The following is a 22,656-nucleotide window of genomic DNA, read 5'->3' as shown; positions in this document are numbered from 1 at the left end:
TTTTGCAACATGTTTTGGGTTTTCTCTTAGTTAATTTCGAAAAAAAAAAAAAAACAGTTAAATTACTTTTTAAACACAAAAATCAAAGAGTGAGTATTAACTCAAATGTTAAATATCCATTGAAAAAGAGAGAGGATAACCTAACCAGGCTGTGGGAAAACGCAGGAAGATCTGTGGTGATAACCTAACCCACATCACTCGAGCAGAGACCCGCCCTTATCAGTTCCTCCATAGCTCTTTCTGCCTGTCAAGTTCAGGTCTTAAAAAGATAAGAAAAAGGTAAAAAAAAAAAAAAAGCCACTTAATTTTTCGTGGCTTCTTTATTTATCAGAAACTTAGCAAACGGCAAGCGAGAAGAAGAAGAAGAAGCATGAATAATAGCTTAGCAACGACGAGCGTAACAGCTCGAATGTCCCCAACAATACCACACCCCCACCATTTTCGCCAAACCCCAAGTCGTATCTTCTTCCTTCGACCCTCTCTTTCTCGCAGCACTACTCCAAGAATCGTTTGCATGGCGGTGCGTTAAAAACGAATGAGCAATTGATCAAGGCTCTGTAATTAAAAGTAGATATACTTATTTCTGTTTGGTTATGATACAGGAGCCATATTTGATAACCAAGCTGGAATCTGCTGAGAAGACTTGGAAAGAATTGTCCGTAAGTAAATTTGCCTTAAAAAAAAATTAATTTGATTTTTAACAGGAGGGAGGTTTTTGTTTTCAGATTTTTTTTTTCACTGATTGTGTAGGTGAAGCTGGGTGACCCAGATGTTGTTTCAAATCCCAGTGAATATCAAAAGCTGGCTCAGTCTGTGGCTGAGCTTGACGAGGTATATCCCATTTCTCTTCTCTCTTTTTTTTAAAAAAAATATTACTCCATATTTTTTACTCAATTTCTCTTTTTTTTTTTTTAAATATTACTCCATATTTTTTACTCAATTATGATACGCTATTGTATTTTGTCTGGATAATTAGGTGGTTTCAATTTTTAAGAGATTCAAGGATTGTGAAAAGATGCTAGAAGATACTAAAGGTTTCGACTTCGTTTCTCTTAATTTATTTATATATATATTTTTTTTGTGAAAAAAAGAAGGAATATAAGATTGAAGGATGTTTGTACTAATAATCCATGACAGCTCTAGCGAAAGAGGATGGAAATGATGAAGACATGGCAGAGATGATAGCATATGAAATTGAGTCGTTATCCAGTGAACTCAAACAGCTTGAAGAGAAACTTACGGTTTTTTCCTTTCTATGTTGTCATTATCATGTTCAGTTTCTAGTCTCTTAGATAAGTTCTTGTAATAGTTTGCTTGTCCAATTATTTTGATGTAATGTTCTGCTTATCTTATTTCAATCTTGACAGCTTGGACAAAAATTACCACTGTCATTTCAATTTGAGACCTTTTGTAGAAGTGTCCTTTTAGTTTCATCATTGATGTTGAGTCTTGCAGTTTCAAGGGAGATGTTGTGCTCATCTCATTCTTGCCATCACATTCCTGTTGTTGTTTTCAGTTATTTTATCTTTGCTTTTATTTTACTTTGGAGTTTAGGGTCTTATTTTCGTATCTTTTGTTGATAGGTATTACTGCTTCCTAGCGATCCTCTTGATGCAAGGAATATATTACTTGAAGGTATATATGCATATTGTCTTTTTCAGTCAAACACAATGCACTATCCAATTGTTTGTGAATCATGTCCAATGTAGGTGATGTTGTATGTGTATGTCATAAAGCTATTTTAGTTCATTTACATGGAAATTGTTGAATACCTAAATTTTTTGAAATTATGGACAAAACAAGAGGCAGGAAGTGCTTGTCTTTAATTTATGATTACCGTCATCTCGGATGATTATTTTTCTTCTGGAATGTATTTGTGGATGTGGATTAAAATTGTGTCCTTTGTATGACCATCTTTTATTTTATTTAAAATTCCGGAGTTATTCTGTTTATGCTACAGCTTAAATGCTTTGCTTATTGTGTACTTGATAAAGAAAGAGTTGATGCAGTTCCTTGTGTATCCTCTGAATTGTCTTCGTTTCACTCACTTTATAGATCTCCTTGTTTTCTTCATTTGCAGTTAGGGCAGGTACCGAATTTTCTTCATTTGCAGTTAGGGCAGGTACTGGTGGTGACGAGGCTGGACTATGGGCTGGTGATCTTGTAGGTACATGCTTCTCTCGACCTTCCAAATTTGCTATGTAAAAGTTTCTAAACCAGAAACTAGTGGAAATTAGACTAGAGTAAAAATTTTGGGTGTAAATATTGGACAAAGATTGCGAGGACTTTCTGGAAAAGTACGAAGAAATAAAATGATTATGCCTGTTGTCTTTCTAGATGGAGTAACAATATTGTTTATTGAGTGGCTAGGTGTTCTTTTCTTTCTAACAATAGCTGAACAAAATTTTTGGGTTACCCCGTTAATAATGTGGATGTGGGTGTTGCTGTAGAATCAATTTTATTATTAAGGGATTGCTGTTCTATCTATATAGTTGCACTCTGTTATCTTCTTTCCCCTTCCAAATGATTTGCTTGCAAGTTTCGCTATACCATTCGAGCGCACCCTTATATTACACATCTTTTTCAATGCTAAGGTCCGTATGTATCAGAAATACAGTGAGCAGAACTCTTGGAAGGTCTCTGTCATTTCAAGTTCTGAGGTAGGTAATAGTGTTGCTGCTGTATCAGCTAAAAACATGCAAACCTTTTTTTTTTTTTTTTTTCATTTTGACTGGCCATAATCCTTATTAAGGCTGAGAAAGGCGGATACAAAACCTATGTGATGGAGGTCAAAGGAAAAAGTGTCTACAGTAAATTGAAATACGAGTCTGGTGTCCATCGAGTTCAACGTGTTCCTCAGACAGAAGCACAGGGACGTGTGCACACTTCTACTGCAACTGTAGCTATCATGCCTGAGGTACATTACATCATGCCTGAGCACTTTGTTTTATATACATGTGACAGTGGCAAAGCTTGGAGGAATTGCAAATTGCTCACTTAAATCCTGAATTTGTTTTAACAAAGTTTTCACGTGTAAGGAAAATATCAAAGTGGTTCCATAATTTCTGAACATGGTTTATTTTTTGCTTAATTATGTGTTCAATATGTCACTGTGCTTGTAAACTTCATGTTAGCATTTATGTCCTCTCCATAATCAGCATGTCTTATTCTTTGTGCTTATGCTTCATATAAACTAGGTTGATGAAGTGGAGGTAGTGATTGATCCAAAAGACTATGAACTCACAACAGCAAGATCTGGAGGTGCTGGAGGTATGCAACAGGAAAGCTTGAGCTAACATTTCAGCATCAGACTATTAGTTCTCCATGACTTTCGTTCTCTACAGAACGAAAAAGGAAAGAGACATCTCTGTAAACATGTTCCTTTCCATGATTGTCCCACAGGGCAAAATGTCAACAAGGTGGAGACAGCTGTTGATCTTATTCACAAACCAACAGGAATCCGCATCTTTTGTACTGAAGAAAGGACACAACTTCAGAATAAGAATCGTGCTCTCCAACTTCTGCGAGCAAAACTGTGAGCAATAAGTACCCAAAACATGACTTTATTCTGCAAGTTCAAATTGTTTTTGTTTCACACATTAAACTTCTGTGCTATAGTTTTCATCTATGCTTCATTTCTTCAACCCTTTCCCTGGAGGTAAATGATTAAACTTCCATGAGGGATTTACACTTATGAGCATAGCTGCACTAAATGAATGATTCTATCATTTTGATCTATGCTCATACTTTTCTGGTACACATCTTATACTTACAGTTATTTATTGGTAGACTGAGAGATGGACTTAACACCTGAGCTGCATTTGTTGCTTCTTTTCTGGTAAATTTATAATAATCCATCAACCTTGTGACAGGTATGAGATAAAGATCAGGGAACAGCAAGAATCAATAAGAAATCAGCGAAAAATGCAGGTATATCTTGCTTCCAGGTCATTTAATATGCACGCAAAAGTATCTATTATGGGAAGAAAGAACACTACTGATGACTGAGCTTCTAGTTATTCATAATGAAATCATCTATGCATGAAGGTCATTAAATCAAGCGTCCTCAGTTATATTTTCCAAAATGCAGGTTGGTACAGGTGCTCGTGCAGAAAAGATTCGAACATACAACTACAAGGTATGCTTATTGTTTTTGCTTTTGCTTTTCTACTTTGAGCTTAATGTGGTACCAAACATGCTTTTCAGAAAGATGAGATTCCTTCGTGATTATTAAGAGCCAAGTAAAATTGTACCAATGATGGATTGTAAATGGCCAAGATGTGATAAATGCTTCAAAGCTTTGTGAGAAGAAAATTGAGAAGACCTTGTAATTTATTGGTAATGTAAAATAAAGAGGTGGGAATTGCAGGTTTAAGAGTCACTTGGTGCGGTTAACTAGAACCTGATTGATTAATGGAAAGCTGCCAATGTCTGTCTAGTTGGCTTCATTGATGTTGTTTGGTATTGAGACAGGCTGGAGTCTTCAAACCAAAAAAGTAGTGGAAGGTTATAACCCCTCTATTTGTTATTTCATCAGGATAATAGGGTCACTGACCACCGGTTAAAGATGAACTTTGAGCTGACATCTTTTCTTGCTGGCGATATAGAGAATGCAGTTCAGGTATTTAAACTTGCAGTATTCTCGGGTTTTTTTTTTTTCCTTTTTTAATATGGTTTAATAATTAAATAGTTTACCTTTTCAAATGTAAAAGAATATAACATTAAATCCACGGCCTTGGAAATGTTTGTTTCTTGCAGGCTTGTTCTGCTCTGGAGCAGAAGGAGCTCCTGGAAGAACTTGCAGAGTCTGTAGGTGCACCAGCTGGCTGATTTGCAGCTTTTTGCCAGAATATGATTTTGAAACTTGATTTGTTAAGTAGTGGAAACCCTTGAAAAGAAATGCTGTTGAGCATGTGGAGGATCAACATTCTAAGCATGGTTGTATTTATTTACATACGGAGCAAATTTATTTGTATCCAGGATGTGAACTTCGGCCTAGTTTACAGGTTACGTAGACCATTATTTAATATGTAAAAAATGTATTCCTCCTATTCTTTCCATTTAGCTAAAGGTGATTGTAGGAAACTACGTTGTCCGTCAATGCCATGCTTGTTTAAGTGTGTTGCATGATTTTTTCAAAAAAAAATTCAATTAAATATATATTAATTTTTTTTTCAATTCTTTTTATATCAGCATATTAAAGCTATAAATATTAATTTGGTATTTTTTTCAGATAAAAAAAATTTAAATTTAAAAAGCAGAAGCTATGTGAATTGTTTATTAATAACAAGAAATTTTCTTTTATATATATATTATAAACCACCTCTGCGCTTTATTAATAACAAGATATTTCCTCCATTTCCACCCTCTTCCTCCTATGCTTGAACTGTTCCGACTCCCCTCTTCTCTTCTAATCTATCACTCTTTTATCACAACTTGTAAATTATCATCATCACTATGAAAAGCAACAAGTTACCTGAACTCCCGTCGTGGTTCCTCCGTATTTGGTGGTCGTCTTCACATGCACAAGGTGTTAGCCATGGATGAAACTACGTCTTCGTCTTCGTATACTCCCAAGCATTCTAATCCGCTCGCAGCGGAGCACTGTCCTTATCTCCTTCAACACGCCCGTAACCCTTCCAAGTATATAAAAGAAAATATTTGTCGATTTCTCCACTGATTCTTATTCTTATTCTTATTATTATTATTGTAATGAATTGAAGGTCAATTGGTGCCCCCATGGGGAGAGGAAGCACGTGCAAGAGACGTCCCCATTTTCTTATCAAGTATCTACCTTCTGCTTCCTTCCACGTCCATGGTTTTTTAGCTTATACTATCTCTTTCGTATGTGCTTGTTATAATTTTTTTATTTAAAAAATATAACATTTACTTTAATGTCATATAAATCTATAAAATAAAAAATATTCTATGAAAGGAAGGATTCATTCAATTTGACAGTGTTTATTACTTGTATCGAGAATTTGATTGATTGATTTAAGTTTATTTAAGTGTTTTTTGTTTTAAAAAAATTGAGGTTTTATTTTTTAATAAATTTATCCTTTAATATTATATTAATTCTAGATTCAGGTTTTTAGTTAATTTTTTTTTCAAAATTATATATATAATTTTCATATGTCAACTTGAATAACTTAATGTTGAATGTATTTCATTCTCAATGTTAGATAAAAATATTATCTAATATGTAAATAATTTTAAATTTATATATAAAATATTTTCCTTTCTTTAAAAGAAAAATTACCAATACCTACTTTTTTTTTTCCTTTGGTCATTTTTTTTTGGCATAGTGAAAGCTAATGTGACAATTTAGGTATTATTTTGGTGTCAATGAGTTTTAAAATTTTTTTAAGGATAGTTTGACATGAGTTTTTTCTTTTTTTTCCTTTGGTCATTTTTTTTTGACATAGTGAAAGCTAATGTGACAATTTAGATATTATTTTGGTGTCAATGAGTTTTAAAAAATTTTTAAGGATAGTTTGACATGAGTTTTTTCCTTTTTAATTGCCCAAGGAAGTAGATCAAATGGCAGAAATCATTTTGGCTTCAAATTGATTTTGATTTGTTGAGCTTTGTTTTGGGTTTTGGTAACCATAAATAGGTTTATCAAAAATATTTATGGTATGTTTTAGATGTTTGGGGTTAAGAATGAGTTTTAAATTGAAAAACAATTAAACTCTAATTTTATAAAAAAACTATAGAAAATAAATGATGCATTGTTTATTGATTATTTTACACTGTTCACACCTTCAAGAAATTAGAAAACAATAAGATAGGTTCAGGTGTTTTGGTTGAGCTAAAAAGCTCACACACCTAGGTTATTTTTTTTTAATGTTTAGATTTATGCAGCTGGATTTCTTTTTTTATTTTTATTTTATATTTGGTTTAAAAATTATAAAAAATCATTTAATCTAAGTGAGTTTACTATCCAAGTAGAAGTTTGATAGGCTGATTTGCAACATTCAGGGTATTTTTTTTTTGTTTAATGCTTTTTTTTACCTCAATTAAAAAAAAATAATTTTATTATTTATTATTGATGATTTTTATTTTTTATTTAACTCTAAACTTAAAAGAATACAATTTTATTTTTTGATATTAATGATTTACCTTTGCTATCTCAACCTTTCATAGTTGTCATGATTTTTTTACTTTTTAAAAAATATTAATGATTTATCTTTGCTATCTCAACTTTTCATGGCTGTCATGATTTTTTTACTCCAACCCTGTGGCTAATGGACGCTCCGCTCATTCACTACAAGCATTCTTTAGCCTCCAAAAAGTGGAGAGCCAAGCCTATACCGATAAGGGCGAATAAAACCCTGGTGAGTGGCCGGGGTTTAAACCGACGGTACGCTCCTTCACTACAAGCAGCGAGTCGCAGGCATTCTTTAGCCTCCAAAAATTTCTAACATGGAGCTCATCCAAAATATCAGTTGTGTAAGATTGGACAATCCATCATCAATCTTCTCCTTTTCCCCTTCCAAAAGACACTTCTCCTTCTCACGAGAATTCAACAAAAACCCACATGTCTCTTTTCCAAATCAACCGCTTCCAAAACCAATCAGCTGCAAAATTTCAACAGAACAAGACTCTTTCACAATCAGCTACCTCGTACATTCATGTGGGTTGCCCTTGGAATCTGCAATCTTAACATCCCAAAAGGTACAGTTTCAATCCGCTGAAAGACCAGACTCCGTTTTGGCCCTTTTAAGAAACCATGGATTCTCCAGAACCCAGATCTCAAGTCTTGTTAAAAAGCGCCCATTTCTTCTTTTATCCAATCCTACGAATACACTTTTGCCTAAACTTGACTTCTTTCTCTCTTTAGGTATGTCAAGGCCTCACCTTGCCAGAACTCTTTCTTCAGACCCAACCCTATTGACTAGAAGCTTGGAAAACCAAATTGTACCCTCTTATAACTTTCTCAAAACCATCTTGCGTTCTGATGAAAAGATTGTTTCTGCTTTTAAGCGTACCACTTGGATATTTCTAGAGGATCATTCAAAGAATCTTATACCAAATCTTGAGCTTTTGAGAAAACTAGGCGTGCCACATTCTTGCATTTCGTTATTGCTTACTCATTTCCCTGAAGCTATGATGGAAAGTCATGAAGAGTTTAGTGAAAATGTAGAGGAAGTGAGAAAAATGGGATTTGATCCAAATAAATCAACTTTTGTGCTGGCTGTGCATGCCCTTTGTGGAAAGTGCAATAAGTCAATTTGGGAACGCTGCTTTGAGGTTTATAAGAGGTGGGGTTGGACTAAAGATGACATTCTTTCAGCATTTAGAAAGCATCCCCATTGTATGATGCTATCGGAGAAGAAAATCATGAAAGGAATGGATTTTTTTGTGAACAAGATGGGGTGGCCTTCAAAGGAGATTGTGCATTGCCCTGTTATCTTGTTTTTAAGCTTAGAGAAGAGAATTATCCCCAGGTGTAAGGTTATTCAGGTTTTGTGGTCAAAGGGTTTGATAAAGAAAGATATCAGCTTGAATACCGTGTTGCTTCCTGTGGAGAAGCGCTTTCTGGAGAGGTTTGTGACCAAATTTGAGGAGGAAGTACCTCAATTATTGAATATCTATGAAGGGAAGGTGGATCCTGAGGGAGTATGATTTGGATATGAAGAAATTGCTGAGATCCTACAGTTTTTAGTCTTAAATCAAAGCAGTTGTTCACTGTACTTATTGTTAACTTTGCTTGGTTTCTGACATTATTTATATTTGCAAGAGCACTAATAGTCCAGTCTTGTTCTTTGAGAAATAGAATGTTTTTTAGCTACTAAAAATCTATCTGTCCTTTGTACTCTATATTTGCAAATGAAGTTACTTAAACCTTAAAATTTACTACTTTATTACAATCAGCTTGGCCTTCCTAGGAAGGTTTTACACGTTGAAACTTAATATTCTCTAAACTTGCGGTTTCCTAATTTATGAGGTTTCTGGTGTCAGGAGCTCAGAAATTCCTAATTTATAATAACTTCTTATAAATACCATTCAATCAGAGATTTAACACAGTTGCTGGGTGTCTTCTTCTTCCTCCTACTTATATAAATACCATACAGCTCAGGTAGTTGGCTCAAAGGTAGTTTCATAATGAATTCTTCTGTTTGTGCTGTTCCTTCTCTTCGGTATTCATTTTAGTAATATGTGATGCAATTTCGAAAACTCAATTTATAACCCGAAACTAAGTCTGTTTTAGATGTTTTATACCTTTGTTTAGTCAACACAAGGGAAGGAAAGAGGGACCCTTGATTAGGCTCAAAGGCCATCTTACCTGAGCACTCTGAACAGATCCCTATGTGGGGTTGGGGAGAGGAAAACCAGCTGACCCTACAGATATTCAGGAAAAAAAAAGAAGCTTGAAATCTGATCCCAAAACTGGCAATCAGCTGAGCACTATATGTATCTACCATGATGCAAGACCAAGAATTTTCTTTAGCTTTGAAGTAGCATTTTCTAATGTCAAATTCTCTTCAGCAAAGCCTCTGATCTCGTATATCTGTTCTTCCTATGATTTCTAAATTGTACTGAAGATTTTTTGAGTAACACAGCCTCCCAAACCACATCCACAGCATCACCAGGCTGGGATGGATACCGATATTCAAAGTGTGAAGCAATTTCCTTTAATCGTTCCCAAAATATGGTCCACTGGTCTTTCTTAATTCCACGAAGAAGATACGGTAGGTACCCCTTTTTAACAGCATCAGATGCTTGAACAAATACACCGAATTCTGAGTAGTCTAGGACATCTTCAAATGGCAGCTCAATGCCATCACTTTTACCACAGGAACACATTGACTCGCAATGGTATCAAACAGGCGATTGGAGGAAGGCGTATCCCCTGCAATATCTAGACAGGATTTGCAAGAAGCCATCCCTTGGCCTGCTTTATCGATCCCATCCCCTCGATAGGTTCCAAATTTAAAGTGTACATCTTTCTCATCTTTTAGAAGGTAGTAAAGTTCCCGGGAATAGCTCCTCCCTGAACCAAAAAAAAAATTCAAAATGCAAACCAATTTGATTGATAAGATGAACATAAAAATCACCAAACATATGTTAATAAATATCTTATAAAAATCTAAATTAGAAAATATTTAATATAAATCTTAGGAATATCTAGGTTGTTTATATAGATATTTATAAAGTTGCGTATATTGTATAAAATATTTGTTTGATTTTTTTAAGTATCATCAGAACCCCCAAATTAATAGATATGTTTAGAAAACTTAACCTAGCAGGAAGGAAATACTTACAATAAATAATGCTATCTTTTATATATTATGAGAGTCTTTAAATCTTAGTGAGATTTTTTATATATACAATCCTCTATAAAAATAGTTTACGGGCCTAACCTTGGTGCATTGCTAGGGGCGTAGCTAGGTATAGTTGTTGGTGTAGCCACATAGGGCGTAACCTAAACATAGCCGCTGTTGTATCAGATTTCTTTAACCATGGAAAAAGCATTTGAGAAACATGAATAAACTGACTTTTTGCTCATTTTCCATAGAAGATGCCAATAATGATGTCCTAACATCTAAAATATATAAATAATAAGTTATTTAGTGTTTAAGATAGTGATTAATCAATATTTTCAGATACTTTGATTTTTTCTTTTTAGACTAAGGAATTTCTAGCTTACAATAAAAATTTGAGTACATGGAAAAAAAATAGTCATAATCAAGAGGGATTTAAAGACCCTTTAATGATAAAGTCGGTATATTTATGAGAAAGAAAATAAGGTCTTAAATTCAAGGAACAAAGATATTTGTTTTTGAGTTTTAAGTTAATTAATACTCTAAGATCTATATGAGTTTATCTTAAGAGTTAAAAAAATTTGAACTCTTACTTAGATAGTTTAGGGGTTATTTATACCTAAAAACCTTATTATTTTCAGAGAAAGGAAGAACTAGAAAGTTCTTTGTTTTCTGTAACATTAATGGAAGACAATTATCCCTTACATATCATTAATGAGATAGTAAATATATTAGGTCCCTTAAGAGAGATTGTCTACACCTATGAGTATAAGGAAAACATTAAATCAATATGAATGATTCGCATAATTATTCTAGATGGAGAGACATGACAGTTTATCATACCCTTAATACTTTTATTTTAGGGGATCGTCTAGAATCAAATATATAGCTTTAAAACTTAATAATAGTTACATCCAAATGCTTTAGATCTTGCATGTTTATCAGACCTACATCACCTTGGGCTTGGCTGACTTCCAAGATCAAGTGCTCTGAGTCTAGCATGCTTGTCAAACCCTTGCACCTTAGCCTTGACTGACTTTCAAACTCGAGTTCTTTAGGTCTGACATGATTAAGAGACCCACGTCATATTGGGCTTGACTAACAACCAAGTTCAAGTTTTTTTAGTTTGGCGTCTTTGTTAGACTTATACTACTTTAAGCTTGATTGACTGTCATGTTCAAGTTTTTTTAGTCTAGCATGTTTGCCAGACTCATTTTGTTTTTAAGATTATTTCTATGTATAAGAATTTATAACAAAAAAAAATGTTGACTTATTAGTTGCCCCCTAAACCTTTAATATGTAATCTTGCATTAGAGGTTTAAGAGATTTTTAGGGAGATAATTGGTTAATAGATGTCTTATCTTTCTTTAGGAAGAGGCATCTAGATGTTGTTGATTTAAAAATATCTTTTAAGAAAAAGGAAGCAAAAACATTTCTAGAAAGACCACCTAATAGTATGTAATAAATATTGCAGTCTTTTGACCCTCCTGGAGTTATAATGAGGTGTCATCTATTTTTTATTCTTTTCTCCCCCTTTCTTTTACTTTTACTAAACCTTTTTTTTAGTATTCTATGATTTGAGAATTTTAAATTTTTCACAAGAAGAGAGCAATTTGACAACTAATCTTTTCTTTTTTTTATGATTATGACTTCTAAAAAAAAAAGAGAAATCTATATCCTGAAGATGATTTCAATTTTAAACCTGAAACTGAAATCACTCGTCAAAGATTTTTTACCATAAGGATTGACCTTAGATTTGAGAATGATGGTGCTCAACCTTCTTCGGTATTACACCCTTAGATAAATGGTCAAGTTGAGTTGACTAACACAATTTTGCTTAATGAATTTACAAAAAAAAAGATTAAAAAAAAAAGCTAAGTCAGAATAAGAAGAATTATTGACCTTAGTCTTTTTTTTTTCTAGAAATCATAATGGTAGAGAGAAGAAAATATTGAAAAAAGTTCTGCGTAAGCACAAGAAAAGAAAATCTAGTTTATCTAGTCAAAGAAATACTCTTTATTGTCAAATTGCTCTCTTCCTGTGAAAAATTTAAAAAAATTAAATTATAAAATACTAAAAAAATGATTTAGTAACGTAAAAGAAGGAGGGAACATAATAAAAGATAGATGATATCATATTATAACTTTAAAAGAATTAAAAGGCTGTAATATTTATTACATGTCATTAGGTGTAATTTAGAAACGTAAAAGAAGGAGGGAACAGAATAAAAGATAGATGATATCGTATTATAACTTTAAAAGAATTAAAAGACTGTAATATTTATTACATGTCATTAGGTGATATTTTAAAAAAAAAATTACTTTTTTTTTCTAAAAAATCTTTTTAAATCAACGTTTATACATCTCTTTTTAAAGAAAAATAAAATGTGTGTTGATCAATTATCTCTTTAAAATTGTTTTAAGCTTCTAATACAAAATTACACATTAAAGATTTAAAAAGTAAAAAATGAGTTAACATTTTTATTATTATAAATTTTTATAAAGAAAAATAATCTTATTTTTAATGCTTAGCTACATACATAAAATTTAAAAAATTTAGGCTTAATAAGTATTTAAGTTTAAAATATCATAATTCTAAATAAATACATCAAACTCAAAAAAATTTAAACTTGAAAATTAATTAAGTCTAAAATATTATAAATTAAAACTTTACAATCATTCAAATTCAAAGTTACAAACAAAAATGTTTGTGGGATAACCGTACAAATGCCTCGCTCTGTCCCACGCATTGAGCAAAAGCCAGCAACGGCCGACTAGCCTCATATGAAAAACCTCTTCCGACGCATATGTTAGATGTCTCTCACGCCACTTTAAACTTGGAGATCAGGCCGCACGAACACCTCGCTCTATCCCATGCATTGAGCAAAAGCCAGCAATGGCCGACTGACTAGCCTCACTGATGGCAACCTCATATACGAAAAACCCTTTGGAGGCATTTTAAATGTCTCCATATTAGGTCATAGGCCGGCATGATCGAGCCCGGCCATTAGTCGTGTAGATATTTCCGATGTGGGACTCTTCGCTAAAATCATTAACTCCGGTTCTAATTAAGATCCGGCCCGGCCCAAGAAGTTTGCTAGCGTTGAAACGGTTAGATTATGACGTCAACGATGCTAGACCAGCTGCTGCAAATTGCAAACTCTTCGATTTGCGCTGTTCGCAGGCTCATCCAATCCAATCCTTCGAACTTTTCTCTAAAATTCATAATTTGGTAAGTTGTTAGGGTTTTACTATCTAATTAGAAATGGTGGAGAGGAGGAGGAAGCCTCTAATCCTCTCCTCCACAAAAATCCTCATCGGTTCCGTCCTCCGTTCCTCTCCACTCAGTAGCACTAGCAGTGAACAAAGCCAACTCCCACTCGCAACAGACAACATTTCCCCGTCTCCCAGCTTACAGCTATTGGCAGGAATTCTCCGATTATCCGAGGACAAACTAGCTTCTTCTTTCGATGATTCTGCTCTTCTTGCCATTTCCACTTCCATTCTCAAGAGACTTTCAGTTACTTCTTCTTCACTGGTAAGTACTGTACACAACTTTCTTTGGTGATGATGTTGATAGCAATAATAATAACAAGAAGAAGAATTCGCTCTGATTAATTGAATTTTTTTTCTTTTTTCAAAAAATATGATGATGATGATGATAGGTGCTTATCAAGAATGTTGAGGCAAACATAGAGAGAATTGCTCAGGTTGTTGCTCTAGATCCTCCCAGACATAATGAGAATGAGCTGAAATCCAATGCCAATTTACGAATTTCTTGTACTACAATGCGTTTATTTCCTACTTGTATTTTTCCTCCCGATGACCCTTCTTTATTATTAGACCGCGAAATTGCCTACCTTTCTCCTCTCTTGGCTTTTAATCTCGGGTTGCATGTATCGTGTCTTAAATCACTTGTACACCGAGGAGATGAGAGTTTGGCTTCGCTTTTTGAAGTGGATGGGGAAACATGTTGTGACGAGGATGTTAGTGCTAATTGTGAGGATTCTGCTATCAGGGTGGGATTGGAACCGTTGGCTCGATTACCGAGATATGCATCACACTTGAGGGTTTCTTTTGTTAAGATACCAGAATGTGGTACTCTTGAATCTCTGAAGGGATTTTCATCGATTGAAGCAGAAGAACGTCAGGAGATGATTGATTTGGCATTGCAGAAATACTTTGAAGTTGATAGATGTCTTGCCAGAGGTGATATATTTAGTGTTCGTATAGATTGGAATTGCAATTCTACTGTTTGTATTCCTTGTGGCCAGAGGTCGCAAGATAGAAGTAATAACATCATCTACTTCAAGGTATTTTTTTTTTTTTTTGTAAATCTATTGATTGGTGGCAGTGAATGCCTGGTAGTGGGAGAATGAGTCAAGGGTGTAATTGAAGGTGAATAATATCCTCAGGTTGTGGCCATGGAGCCATCAGATGAAGCTGTTCTTAGAGTCAACCATACTCAAACGGCCCTTGTGCTTGGAGGGACTGTTCCTTCTTCTGTTCCTCCGGATCTTCTGATTGATGGACCTAAAGGTTTTGCACCTCTCCAAGCGGACACAGTGAAGACTTTGGCCTCCATACTCACACCAACATTGTGTCCTTCGGCACTTTCTTCAAAATTCAGAGTTGCTGTCCTATTATATGGCCTGGCAGGTTTGTTTCATGCTTCATCATTCTTTGTTTGCATTACAAAGTTTGCCCACTATTTTATCAAATTATGTCCTCTTGATTAGATCTTTTATTGCCATGCAGTAATTGCCAAGACATGCTATTTGATTATGATTTTACGGTGCTACTTTTGCAGGGTGTGGGAAGAGGACTGTTGTTAGACATGTTGCTCGTCGCTTGGGCATCCATGTTGTGGAATTCAGCTGTCATAATCTTACAGCATCTTCTGATAGAAAAACATCAGCCGCACTAGCTCAAGCTTTCCACACAGCTCAAAGGTGAAGCAGTTCTCTGTTGGGTTAATGTGTATTGTCCTGCAACTAATGAACAATGACATACTTTTTTCTTGCTTTATTGTTGTGGTGTACCTTTTAGTGATAGATTTTAAACTCCATTTTTCTGTCCTTTACCTGGTATCCCTCATTAAAATAATTCTGAATAGGTGATGTTTTGTTTTTACTCCATGGTAGTTCCAAATTCCACATCTTCCAATACCTGACATCCTAATCACCCATTTAACTGAAGTGTTACTGAGCCATTAAACTGGAGGCTTTTCACAAGAATCTATGAGATTGCATCAACAGTTTTGTTGTCATTTTTTACTTATCTAAGTTCAGTGGTGACATCTCTTTATCTAGCATGCTTTTCAACATTGTTCTGCCTGTGACAGATACTCACCTACAATTCTTCTTCTCCGCCATTTTGATGTCTTTCGAAATTTGATGTCACATGAGGGTTCACCAAATGATCAAGTTGGCCTCTCTTCTGAAGTTGCATCAGTTATTAGGGAGTTTACTGAACCAGTCTCTGAAGATGAAGACAATTACTCTGGAGAAAAATCAAATGATTATTTTGTAAGTTGCAACTTTTTGGTGTAGCTTTGTTCATGCTGTTTGATTTGACTGGCTATAAACAAATCATCTATGGTGACCCAGCCAGTTTAATAGAACAATAATTGGGACACGCAAAGTGTCTATATGTGACTAAAGTACTCTATGGACCACTCAAATGATCAGTTTTGTATTTTAAGTAAAACCTGTACTTCATTGTGGTTGTCATGGATGTTTATTCTTGTTCCTTCTTGATGCAGCTTGTCAAGAATACTGGAAAAATTAGGGATCAGGTTCTGTTAATTGCCGCTGCTGAAAGTTCTGAGGGTCTGCCACCAACTGTTAGGCGTTGCTTCAGCCATGAGATAAGTATGGGCCCCTTGACAGAAGAACATAGGGCTGAAATGTTGTCCCAGTCACTGCAAAGTGGTTCTAATCTTCTCTCTAATGTATGTGGAAAATATAAATCTTCTGTGATTTCTCTATATTTTCTGGTAGATAATTGTTGCAAGTAAATGATAGAAAGCATTGTTCCCCTCACTAATCCTAAGCATACTCGTCAAAAGTCAGTCTCTTGTCTGTACATGGCACCAATACATTGTGGCTTGACAGTGTGTTTCTGGGAATTTTGAGATTACCTGAAAGCTTCCATTTCTAGCATGCTTTTGCATTACACATTTATTTATTTGTCATAAAAAATATTATGGACTGTTTTACTGTCCATTTAAGTTTCTCTGAGCTAAAATATTCACTTGTTTTTCACTGTTTAAGGCCATTAAGGATTAATATGTGTTGATATTGATACTTCTTTCTGTTGTGTGTGTTGATTTTGATGGATTTAGATGGTTGCTTCTTGCAGACTGGGATAGAAGATGCAATAAAGGACATGGTTGGACAGACATCTGGCTTCATGCCTAGAGATTTGTATGCTCTCATTGCTGATGCTGGCGCAAGCTTAGTCTCCAAGGTAAATGTTCAAGTCGACAAAGATGAGCCGAAAGACTTGAACAGCTCTCTAGTAGGCCAATCACTGCAGAAGAATGGATCATCCAATTATATGCCTCATGCTGTGGAAAAAGAATATTTAGCTAAAGCTTTGGATCGGTCTAAGAAGAGGAATGCCACAGCACTGGGTACTCCAAAGGTAAATTACCTCAACAATTGTGACTGAAACCTTGATGTTACATCATCAATTTTATCAAACAAAGAGTTTTTCTTACAAGGTGTTTAGGAGGGAGAGATAAGGGTTATAGAAAAATAAGAATGGAAAGTTACCTTGCCTTGTTTGGGAAACAGAGAGAAATTTGAGGGAAAATTTTCCCCTGTGCCCACTAAAAATCATCTCTCCAAACCAAATGGAGAGAATGAGAGAAAATGAGTGAAATTACCCATTTTCTCTTAAGCTTGTCTTTTCAAAAAAATTAAAAGATTGGATTGTAGATCTGTAAACGTTCTCTTGATTCTCATTCCTTTCAAATCGCTTCCATCCAAATATAAGGAGAAAATCACATTCTCATTAACTTTCTTTCCTCTTATTTCCAGTTCTAGCTTATTTTGTTCCCAAACATAATGTTAGAAGTTTCAAACTTTGGAATTGATGTCATATTTTCATTTTTGAGTGTGATTTGGTTTTATATGGCAAGGATGTTTGACTATTGATTATTTGTCACAGGTTCCTAATGTGAAATGGGAAGATGTCGGTGGGCTTGAAGATGTGAAGAAATCAATTCTAGATACTGTGCAGGTGAACCTCTTACTTATCTGTATGGCCTCCACAATTGCTTTGTGCTCAAGATTCTTTCAATTATTGGCTTCTAAAAGCACATAGATTGAAACATTCCTTCATTAAGTCAACCTCCCATCTTTCTTCTAAAGTTTAAGCGGTGCACCAGATGATTCAAGCATATTTTTTATAACATGTTTAAATGTCATATTGTTCATTTTTCTACCCACGTCAAATTAGCATGGTCTACAATTTCAACCTTGTATTAGAAATAGGCCACTTTATCTACAACATAAACAATCTCGTCAGAACAGGTTTAAGATCTGAATTATTTTGCTTAGTAGTACATTTGGCAAATTGATGATAATGGTCAGGATGTATCTACGTTTCTTGAGCTTGATGGCTGAGATACACATTGAAAAAGGGTCCTCCCATCCTTGTCACCACCATCACCCTTCAATCCTCGGAGAACTAGAGATTCTACCCCAGGTTCTGTCACGTTTCTTAAATTTATAGGTTTGAAAGGAAGTTAGCTATATCTTCACTGAGTACATGGTGGGAAAGGGTTAAGAAGTTTGAAGAATGAACAAACATATTGATGACATTAAGGAAGTCAGCTATTAAGATGTCTTGGGCCTTTCTTTCAAATTGTAAACTTGGGGAATGCATTATGGTTTGCAAATTAGCACTTGGTTTTTTATTCAGCTGCCAATGCTTTTAAATTGCTTAACTGTCTTAAAGAATTTTATAACTGGAGCTCCAACTAGTAGTGTGTGCTTTCTTTTGTATCTTTATCTTATTGTTTATCTATGCTGTATATGCAGTTACCTCTCTTGCATAAAGAGTTGTTTTCATCTGGGTTGCGTAAGCGGTCTGGAGTTCTTCTATATGGTCCTCCTGGAACAGGGAAAGTGAGTTCGGACATCATAAATTGCACTATCACTATTATCTGAAAAGAGGAGATTGCCTCATAATTTCTTTCCCGTTATCTTTATTTTGAAGTTCAGACTTTATTGGCAAAAGCTGTTGCAACAGAGTGTTCCTTAAATTTTCTAAGCGTGAAAGGGCCTGAACTGATCAACATGTACATAGGTGAGTCAGAGAAAAATGTCCGAGACATTTTCCAGAAGGTAAGGATATATTTCCTCTTTGAACCAATACCCCATCTGAGTGTTAGTTTTATATTTATTCTCTGTACAACTTTCAATTTGGTTGTGATTTTGCTTCTATATGCAATTTGTTCATAGCACATTCTTTGCAGGCCAGATCAGCACGCCCATGTGTTATATTCTTTGATGAACTTGATTCTCTCGCTCCTGCTCGGGGTGCCTCAGGAGATTCTGGGGGTGTTATGGATAGAGTGGTTTCTCAGGTGAAGATGTTTTTCTGGTTTAGGAAGATTGTTTTCAATGATTTGTTTATGGTTACTTAACATTGTAAAATTTCTTCCTCTTTAGATGCTTGCAGAGATTGATGGCCTAAATGATTCTACACAGGTATTGAACTCGTGGTCTTTTTACCTTGATCAGGATTTTATTTATTTATTTATTGTTTGCTTGTTTCCTCTAGTTTAAACTTTAAAAGATAAAATTCCATTTTTCTTGGTGATTGTTTAAGGACCTGTTTATCATAGGGGCAAGCAACCGACCAGATCTTATTGACCCAGCACTTCTTCGGCCGGGCCGATTCGATAAGCTGCTATATGTTGGAGTTAACTCCGATGCATCTTATAGGGAGCGGTAAGTGATCTTCCAATTTTGAGAATTTGCAATTGATCTGATGCACTCATTCATGGGCTTTACCAATTTCTTTTTTTCCAGGGTCCTTGAAGCGCTTACCCGTAAGTTTACATTGCACCAAGATGTCTCTCTTTACTTAATAGCTGGGAAATGCCCCCCAAACTTCACTGGAGCAGACATGTACGCCTTGTGTGCAGACGCTTGGTTTCATGCTGCAAAGCGAAAGGTGGGTAGTTCATGTCTGAAATATGCATGGAAGTAGTTGAAGAACTGCAGAGCAGAAGTGCATTGCTGATGATTTTGTTTGATTCACCATCTTAAAACTAAATGGCATATATCGGGATCCCCCCCCCCCCCAAAAAAAAAAAAAAAAAAAGATTTAATCCATATTTTCTCCTTCAGTCAGCTGCCCTTCTGAAGAGGTGCTTATATTATTTCCTTTCCATCACTCAGGTTCTGAGTTCAGATCCAGAATCTCCTTCCACTGTTGATCAAGCTGACTCTGTCATTGTGGAGTACAATGATTTCATTAAGGTATATGGCATTTGAGGTTACAAGGGAAGTTGCAATTATTCACCATCTAATGCGAATAGGATAAACTATAAGATTTGTATAATTTGTACAACTGACCATCTTCTGAACAGAAAGACCAATCAACTTTGGAAGAAAAGTTGCATTGAGTTGCCTAAGTACTTGATATCAGGGTAAAATTGAAATCCCCTGCTAAATTTTGAGTATTCTTAAAGTGGTTCCTTAACTTTAAAATCTTTGATCTTGTCCCCTCTATTTTCTTTTCGAACAAACTCCTTTGTTAGATATTCCAATTTGCTATCCACAGTCATAAACTGACGGGCAAAAGCTAATGTGGCTGATTCAGTTACATCAGTTTTTTTTTTTTTTTTTGTTAGCTTGTGGATGGCAGTAAACTCATGATGCAAGTTAATTCAGAAAAAATAAATAGTTGAGGGTAGTAAAAATAAAAATAAAATATTTTAAGGTTGAACACCATTTTCTGGAAAAAAATAAATAATTTTAGTGCATATTTTAAATATTTGAGCCTTTTCCTTTAGCCTTCACATTCATACAATATAAATTTGCATGGCATTATTTTCATGCACTTGTGCATTTCAAAAGTTCCTAGACGTTGGAAGCAGATCATCTCAATTGCTTGCAATGTGTTCTGATTAGTGGATGGTCGCCTCTACAAGTCAGCCCTACCGTTCCAGTATTTAGTTCTTATGCCATCTTTTTACTAAATGCTGAATGTCACCTCCTTTCAGGTGTTGGTGGAACTGTCTCCCTCCCTCTCAATGGCAGAACTTAAGAAGTACGAGTTGCTACGAGATAAATTAGAAGGACCATCAAACTAATTAATGCCTGGTGAGGTGTTGCAAAATTCTTCAGCGCCGTACAGTGATGTTGTGCAAGTAAACTGTCACAGTTCCAAGTTCCAAATACCTACTCTATATTTATAATGAAAATGAATGTCGATCGATTGCTTATGCAACAAGAAATAGATATCGGTCAAGCGATGAGCTAAAAGGGCAGATCGTTGTGTGTTTCCATTTCCTTTTGTGTTGTACGTTGTTTGGAATCTGAAAAGTGGACCCCAATAATGCAGTTGTGACGTGGTTGCCATTATCTACCGCGAATCCTCATCCATGCAGTTTTTGAACAGCCATGGTGTTTGAAGCAGATCTGTACACTTTTGGGTGGGTGGGTGAACTGTGGACCCATTGCCGTGTCATAGGAACATAGTTGAAGCTCATCCCTGGTTCTCTCTTATTTTGGGTGATTATCTTTGTTGAATAAGAACACTCATGATGTTGAGAGTTTCTTCCAGTCATGTAATATGATCGCAGGACAGTGGCACAAGCTCTCCTGTAAAGTCCAGAAATTGTTCATCTTTTCATGGGAAGCCTAGTTTAAATCCAAGAAAAAGAATATATGCAAGAAGATTTCTTCGTTTTCTCTTGGATGGTTCGAGGCGGTGTGATTCCATTTCTTACGAATATCCCAGCCTTATCAAGTGTCAATATCTAATTATTTGGTGGTCAAATCGAATCGAGTGAGCAATGTGGGTAATTGATAGGCTCGAGTGGAGTTTATTCTACCTTTTGGAAATACTGTATTGTATTCATTTCAAAAAATATTCTTTGTGATATAGGCATCTCTTAACTGGAAATTGACTTGGTACAAAATTGTCTGTTAACATGGAAGTTTCAGGGCACAGGATGATGGGACCCCCACAGCTCAATCCTGAGCCCAAACCAAGATCTTGTGTCGGTGATGACACGCTAGAGCCTTAAGCTCGAGCCTAAACGGGGACCTCATTTGAGGTGAGATGGGCTCGAGATGCCTTATCCCGAACCCATCACCCATGTTGGTGATGGGGGCTCGGGACTGTTAACCCCTGCCCATGAAGAAGAAAATGCGTATATCTGCGAATCGAATAAAATGTGTGAGAGAGAATATTGGGATTAGGAATCTTGCAATCAAGATATTCCGTCAAATTAAGATATGTACATCTGATATGTACTGCTTTCGGCTTCCTTTTAATCGTTCAGAGAAGACACTAGGACGGGCACCACCATGAGAAAGTAACGTCCAAAAACACCTTCACGTTACGTATAGCGGGACCCCCTCGCCTTCCAATCTCAATGTGTTTAATTGCTCGGGTCCCTCCTCGTCCTTCTTTCTATTATGAGCACATTGGGATGCAATGTGCAAGTGTTATCAAACACGAGAATATATATATATATATATATATATATATATATATATATATATATATATATATATATATATATATATATATATATATATATATATATATATATATATATATATATATATATATAAAAAAAAAGATGGAATTTTCTCAAATACAGATTTGATTTTATTAACGAAAGTATATATATTGATAGATAACGATAAAAATCGCATTGCAACGTGGCAGTCCAGATACACATTAATCATGAACAGAATAAATTACAAAAAAATTAAGTGTCGTGCTGATCGAACATTATTAACTCCGAGAATCAAAGGGTGTAATGAATTGAATTTTCCACATGTAAATTATTAATGTACACGCCAGCCGAAATTCTGGTCGTGAAAGTCATAGATCCAACCACTAATTTAAAGAGTTATTACATGTAATAATAATGTCGCTGTAACCTTAGAGCACGAAACTCGAGAGCTCATATATAGACCACATGGATAGAAAGAAGTTAATTCGGAAGGTAATTAAGCACCCATGATAAACAAATACCTTAGTTTTAAATTGACACAAATGTTTTGGTCACATGTCTATTCGGAGTCCTTGCATAGATATTGGTCGAAAGCTGATCCAGTATTCTATATTTATGCCTCCTGACGAAGCTGACACATGCCCTTTTTAAAGCCAGAATTTGTTTTCAAGAG

General features: G+C 35.1%; 3 protein-coding genes and 1 pseudogene across 4 annotated transcripts; 3 read left to right on the top strand and 1 right to left on the bottom strand.

Moving 5' to 3' along the window:
* The first annotated feature begins 150 nt into the window (after positions 1–150).
* On the top strand, positions 151–5,121 carry APG3 (Peptide chain release factor 1). The gene is made up of 15 exons (XM_011035285.1): positions 151–520; positions 603–659; positions 751–831; positions 977–1,034; positions 1,138–1,241; positions 1,584–1,635; positions 2,114–2,163; positions 2,595–2,660; positions 2,753–2,917; positions 3,198–3,270; positions 3,403–3,535; positions 3,873–3,930; positions 4,091–4,138; positions 4,538–4,621; positions 4,759–5,121. The coding sequence occupies exons 1-15, from the start codon at positions 371–373 to the stop codon at positions 4,828–4,830; spliced, it is 1,251 nt and encodes a 416-aa protein (XP_011033587.1). The 5' UTR covers positions 151–370; the 3' UTR covers positions 4,831–5,121.
* A 2,144-nt stretch (positions 5,122–7,265) lies between these two features.
* Positions 7,266–8,865, top strand: LOC105132030 (uncharacterized). The gene has a single exon (XM_011035286.1). The coding sequence runs from the start codon at positions 7,426–7,428 to the stop codon at positions 8,626–8,628; it is 1,203 nt and encodes a 400-aa protein (XP_011033588.1). The 5' UTR covers positions 7,266–7,425; the 3' UTR covers positions 8,629–8,865.
* Positions 8,866–9,174: 309 nt separating this feature from the next.
* On the bottom strand, positions 9,175–10,377 carry LOC105132141 (probable arabinosyltransferase ARAD1; annotated as a pseudogene).
* A 3,021-nt stretch (positions 10,378–13,398) lies between these two features.
* PEX6 (peroxin 6) lies at positions 13,399–21,207 on the top strand. Of its 2 annotated transcripts, XM_011035284.1 has the most exons (16): positions 13,399–13,805; positions 13,933–14,580; positions 14,683–14,926; positions 15,078–15,219; positions 15,612–15,795; positions 16,032–16,220; positions 16,631–16,915; positions 17,444–17,515; positions 18,319–18,405; positions 18,502–18,624; positions 18,756–18,866; positions 18,952–18,990; positions 19,112–19,233; positions 19,315–19,459; positions 19,687–19,767; positions 20,514–21,207. In XM_011035284.1, the coding sequence occupies exons 1-16, from the start codon at positions 13,533–13,535 to the stop codon at positions 20,601–20,603; spliced, it is 2,835 nt and encodes a 944-aa protein (XP_011033586.1). In that variant the 5' UTR covers positions 13,399–13,532; the 3' UTR covers positions 20,604–21,207. The 2 variants fall into 2 exon arrangements, 1 of the variants encoding a protein (XP_011033586.1); XR_843528.1 differs by lacking the exon at positions 20,514–21,207 and having other exon boundaries at positions 19,128–19,233; positions 19,687–19,709.
* Positions 21,208–22,656: the final 1,449 nt, after the last annotated feature.

Source organism: Populus euphratica, unplaced genomic scaffold, assembly GCF_000495115.2.
Source record: "Populus euphratica unplaced genomic scaffold, PopEup_1.0 scaffold26.1, whole genome shotgun sequence".
NCBI lineage: Eukaryota > Viridiplantae > Streptophyta > Magnoliopsida > Malpighiales > Salicaceae > Populus > Populus euphratica.
This window is presented reverse-complemented; position numbering and strand designations above follow the sequence as displayed.

Coding starts and splice junctions, on each gene's coding strand:
- PEX6 (XM_011035284.1), top strand. CDS start 13,533: ATGGTGGAGAGGAGGAGGAAGCCTCTAATCCTCTCCTCCACAAAAATC. Junction 13,806..13,932: donor CAGTTACTTCTTCTTCACTG/GTAAGTACTGTA, acceptor TGATGATGATAG/GTGCTTATCAAGAATGTTGA. Junction 15,796..16,031: donor AAAAATCAAATGATTATTTT/GTAAGTTGCAAC, acceptor TTCTTGATGCAG/CTTGTCAAGAATACTGGAAA.
- LOC105132030 (XM_011035286.1), top strand. CDS start 7,426: ATGGAGCTCATCCAAAATATCAGTTGTGTAAGATTGGACAATCCATCA.
- APG3 (XM_011035285.1), top strand. CDS start 371: ATGAATAATAGCTTAGCAACGACGAGCGTAACAGCTCGAATGTCCCCA. Junction 660..750: donor AGACTTGGAAAGAATTGTCC/GTAAGTAAATTT, acceptor CTGATTGTGTAG/GTGAAGCTGGGTGACCCAGA. Junction 1,636..2,113: donor AAGGAATATATTACTTGAAG/GTATATATGCAT, acceptor CTTCATTTGCAG/TTAGGGCAGGTACTGGTGGT.